General features: G+C 35.3%; 1 protein-coding gene across 1 annotated transcript; it reads right to left on the bottom strand.

Annotated features, from left to right (window-relative positions):
• LOC107609910 (endoglucanase 24-like) lies at positions 191 to 3580 on the bottom strand. Its single transcript, XM_016311968.2, has 4 exons — positions 2763 to 3580; positions 1752 to 2051; positions 1155 to 1316; positions 191 to 1069 (listed from the first exon to the last, which is right to left on the bottom strand). The coding sequence occupies exons 1-4, from the start codon at positions 3186 to 3188 to the stop codon at positions 461 to 463; spliced, it is 1497 nt and encodes a 498-aa protein (XP_016167454.1). The 5' UTR covers positions 3189 to 3580; the 3' UTR covers positions 191 to 460.

Below are 4834 nucleotides of genomic sequence, written 5' to 3'. Positions count from 1 at the left end.
CATAAATATATTAAATTTAAAATTTAATCAATATATAAAATTATATTAGAATTTTTAATTTTAATAAATATAAATTAATTTTAAAATTTTTTACTTTAGATGCTTTTAAAAGCACTTCTATCTTTTAAATACTTCAAGGACAAGCATATAATTTTTTTAATTTATACTTCTAAAAAACAAACATCTATCCAAAATACTTTATCAAACCAAGATCACTCTTTTGTTTAGCAAAATCCAGAGAAATAAACACTTAAAAAAAGTAGTCACGCACGAGCTACGTACATTTGTGACTTGAAAACAAATCTTGTAATATTCCTATACACCCAACACAAGCAAGCTGATCTCCTCCGTCGTCCTATGTATATCTTTCTTTCTCTCATTTACACAAAAAAGAAGTGTGTATATATAAAATATATATAAGCTTGGACCCTCTTGTACGTATGTATGTAATTAGCAGTAATCACGGATTGGGATTAGCAGCAAAGTATGCCAAAACCCCAACAAATGGAGCATTAATATATGTGGTAGGCTCGGACTTCCTAAAATCAGCCCTATCATCCACATATACGTCATCTTGTCCTGGTCCTCCCACAACAGCTCCAACAAGAACATTCGGGTTAGGACCCGTCGAGTTAAAATAGGTTGAACCCTCTTTGCAAGCGATCACCTGAGGATGATCCTTGACAGAGGGCAAAGAAGAGCCGCGATGATGGATTCGCTGTGGATAATTGTTGCCGTACCCAATCATGTACGATAGCCTCATTGGATTATCCCCCAGGATGTAATCAACTTGTTTCTTTGCTTGCTGGCGAAGTGTCTGGGCACTAACATAAACGTTGCCGCAGTTTATGTCTTGAGAGGTGCGAGAGAGGTAGTTAGCATAAACCAATTCAAGGAAAGCGATTGAAGTTGCGTGCTGTAAGTTGCTGCCACCTGGCCTGTATATCAGTCCACCGGGGGAGTACTCTATGTGAGAGCTTGCTGCTGTTTCTGGTATCAATGTGCACAGAAAGCTCTCTGCTGAGGCCTTATATGATTCTAGAGAATATACGTTTCCTTCTACCACTTCCTGATGAACCAACAAAATTATATATTGTATAACAAACCATATTACACAAGTTGTGTGATCTGGTGGCTTTTAATTAATTAAATACCTTGGAGACAAGAACGTTGAGCCCAGCATGCTTGTTGTCCCAACCGAACTCATTGATATTATCCTCAGCACCAAGCGTTTTGCCATTGCTTTGAATGTAGTTCAGGAAATTATCGTCCTTCGTGGCCCTCCTTAGCCATGCGGCTCCCCATAACAATTCGTCCTGTAAGTTATCATGCATCATGGCAAAATTGTTAATAATAAGGCCAATTCTATAGTGGCTATCGATTGGTATCTAATGTTTATTACTTCTTAAATTAAATATTGATTTTTTTTTTACTCTTTCATACACCATAACAATCATCTAATAATAACAAATGATGGAGACATGTGTCAGTCAAATCTTAAGTAATATGCCGATTATACACCAATTGAAAGTTGCCATCACAGTACGATAATAATATAGAACAGGACAAATTCGATTCTTAAACATATTAGTATTTTTAGTATAGTGAATATATAGCTTTTAATTTAAAAAACATGGCAATTCATATTTTTATTACTAGGCCTTAGTATGTATCTGGAGCTAGCAATATGGTTGTCCATATATTTAACCCTTTAATTTCATTGTCTTGAGAGGTGTATAGTATAAGTTTACCTGATAGCCATCAAAGTCACAATAAAATGGACAGACACCACCCTTAACATCAGAATTGTCACTGTAGGCACCCCTATAGTTATCCGCAAGCTGAAAGGCCTTAACGGCATTTCGCAGCAATGTCTCTGAATAACCGGGGTCAGATGATAGGAACACCATCGATGAAGCTGCCAGTGCCGCCGCAGTTTCCCCGGCAACGTCAGAAGCCGGGTTTGGTGCGTCAACAGCATACACGGCCCTGGATGTGTCCATGTCTTCTGGCCTCTCCCAACAGTTGTGGTCTGAGATTGGGTCACCCACCTAACAAGTGTGTACAATATATATTAATTAATATATTTAAATCTACCGCAAAGTAGTAACGATGAATAGATGCATCAGTACCATCCTTGGCGCGTAGTTGGTGTTTAATTTGTACATATTCTTTCATATTAAGAATCCAAAGGGATGTGATCAAAAATAAAATTTGAGATTCACAAGGGGACAGTTGCAACCCTGTGCCAATTCACGGACTTTGAGGATCCAAAGTGGTCCACTCCTCCACTTGTGGGTGAAAGTGAACCATTTACCATTGCAAGTTTGGAACCAAGAATAATAATAATAATAATAATAATATGTTTTCTGTAATTTTAATCTTTTATTAATGGAGAAAGTCTGGAGTCCACTTCTGTTTCCCAGGCTTGAATTGTAATAAAATTCACAGAATCAAATGGCATTGGAAGAAGAAAAAATCCGTTGAAAAACATTACGTCTATATTGCAGAACTTATATGGGGACTTTGATGAACTCTTAACGTATGATACTCGCTTAAGCGCGTGATCAAATGATGTACTCATTCAATTTGTAACGAAAACTTATCAAGTGCGAAAATATAATAAATGTACTCATTCAAATTATATAATAATTCAATAGTAGAAGAATGGAAAGGGAAAATGCTTGAGATAATTTAAATAACGAAAGACAACTGCCATCCCCCATGAGAAATTAAAAAGAAAAGAAACGGTTATGAATTACCTGAACGAAAATGCGGTTGGGCTGGGAAACGGTCTTGAGCAAATAATCAGTGGCCCAGCGGATTGCAACTCTGGCATTTCTGAGCTCCTCTGGTGGCATCATCTCCCCAAATTCAACGACGCTCCACGACAGCATTGTCGTCGTGAATGCCATCGGAAACCCGAACTTCACGTTGTCGCCGGCGTCGTAATAACCCCCGGTGAGGTCCACGTTGTAGGTCCAGCCATCACTGAGGCCCGAATGGGCTCGCCACTTGAGTCTCTGATCCTCTGGCAGGAAGCCCGAACGCTGTCCCTCGAAGAACAGGATGGCCTTCGACAATGCGTCCACGTAGTCGTGGGCCCATGCTCGTTGGCCTCTCCCGATGAGCACCAGGAGAAGACACAACGACGGAACCACATTTCGGAGGCTCAAATTGGGCGCCATTATTTCTCTTTCTCTCTCTTTTTGTGTGTGATGGTTGGGGTTATATAAATGTAACTGTGTAACTGTCTGTGTAAGTGTGCGCGCGCGTGACGGGTGGTGGTTATTGGTGCTATAAGCGGGTCTTATTTATAACAAAGAGTTGAGTTAGTGTGTGTCACGGGCTGTGAGACTTGAAAGCGAAGTTTGAGTTTGAGTTTGACAGACAGCAAGCACAACTGCACAGTAACTGTTGCTAATTCACTTCTCTCTTTTCTCTTTTTCCTTTTTTCTTTGCTGTTCAGAGGGAAGTGTTGTAGTTATTAATGTGGGATTCCAATGGTTGAAACTCGAAAGCGCCGACAGTTAAAAAAGCTGGGGAGTAGTGTCAGGGAGGTCACATGCGTAATTCGTAAACACAACATAATGCTTAGCTTCCCCCATGAGACTTGAGTAAGAGAAAAAAAAGGTCACTCTTGTGCCTATGGGTCCTATTCTATTCTTTTTTCCACTTTTTGTATCAAATGTGAGGGCAATTCTTAATTCTTGAGATCATTTTGGCCTTGAATTAGGGTTGTTTAATTCTGATACGCTATCAAAATTGATCCTACATATTTGGGCCTGATGGAACTCTATTAATTCTTAATAAAATTTTGATTAGTTTCCTATATGTTCGATGGAATCTCTGTTTTAAGAGTGTTATAATTAATTATTTATTTGATTTGATTGAGATAAATATCAAATTATTTAATATTTTATTTGATAAAATTAATTATAAATTTATAATTAATCAATTATATTAATTTTTTCGTCTTATGTATTTTGATAATGATTTTTAAAAATGTTATCATTTTTACATGGCAAATATTTAGGAGATGAAAGATGGACAAAGCAAGGGCGAAAAGTAGAAGAAGACCTAAAAAGACCATCCGTGAGGTGGTCAAATGAGATTTACATGTAAACGGTCTCTCTGTAGACATGATACATGATAGAGCACAATTGCATCGTTTGATTCATGTAGCCGACCCCATTTAGTGAGACAAAGCTTTGTTGTTGTTGTTTTACATGGCATATTTTTAAGACTTTTTATTTATTTAACTTATTTTATTGAGTCAAACAATCGTAACTAATTTATTTTATCACTTAATTTAATTAAGTTAAATATATGTTATTTGATTCACTTTATTGTCATATTAATATTTGAGTCATTGTAAATCAAATTTTTTTTATTTCCTTCTTTAATTTTAAATATTTTAATTTTAAATTTCTGTTTTATTTATTATTTAAAATTTTTTATTTTATAATCTTCATATTTATACCTATTTAATTTATGTATTTTATTTTATTCTATTTTGCACAAAAAATTAGGACTTAGCTTTTTAATTATTTATTTAAAAAAAATAGTGAAATGGATTATATGGTAATTTAACTACGTAATACTTTTTACGTTTTATCTGAATGATGAAACATGATTGTTATTGCACTCATAAAATATGATATAGTATTAGAAAAATTTTGTTAGGTGTTATTAGTATAAATTATAATTTTTACGCTAATATATTAATTGAATGAGAAGTTATAATGATTGTCTATAATAAAGTTACTTTAGTATATGTGATATAAATCGATTAGAGAAAATAAATTATTTTATTTTACTCTGAAATCTGAAA

The sequence above is a fragment of the Arachis ipaensis genome, chromosome B07 (assembly GCF_000816755.2).
Source record: "Arachis ipaensis cultivar K30076 chromosome B07, Araip1.1, whole genome shotgun sequence".
NCBI lineage: Eukaryota > Viridiplantae > Streptophyta > Magnoliopsida > Fabales > Fabaceae > Arachis > Arachis ipaensis.
The sequence above is the reverse complement of the archived record's forward strand: the minus strand, read 5'-3'. Positions and strand labels throughout refer to the sequence as shown.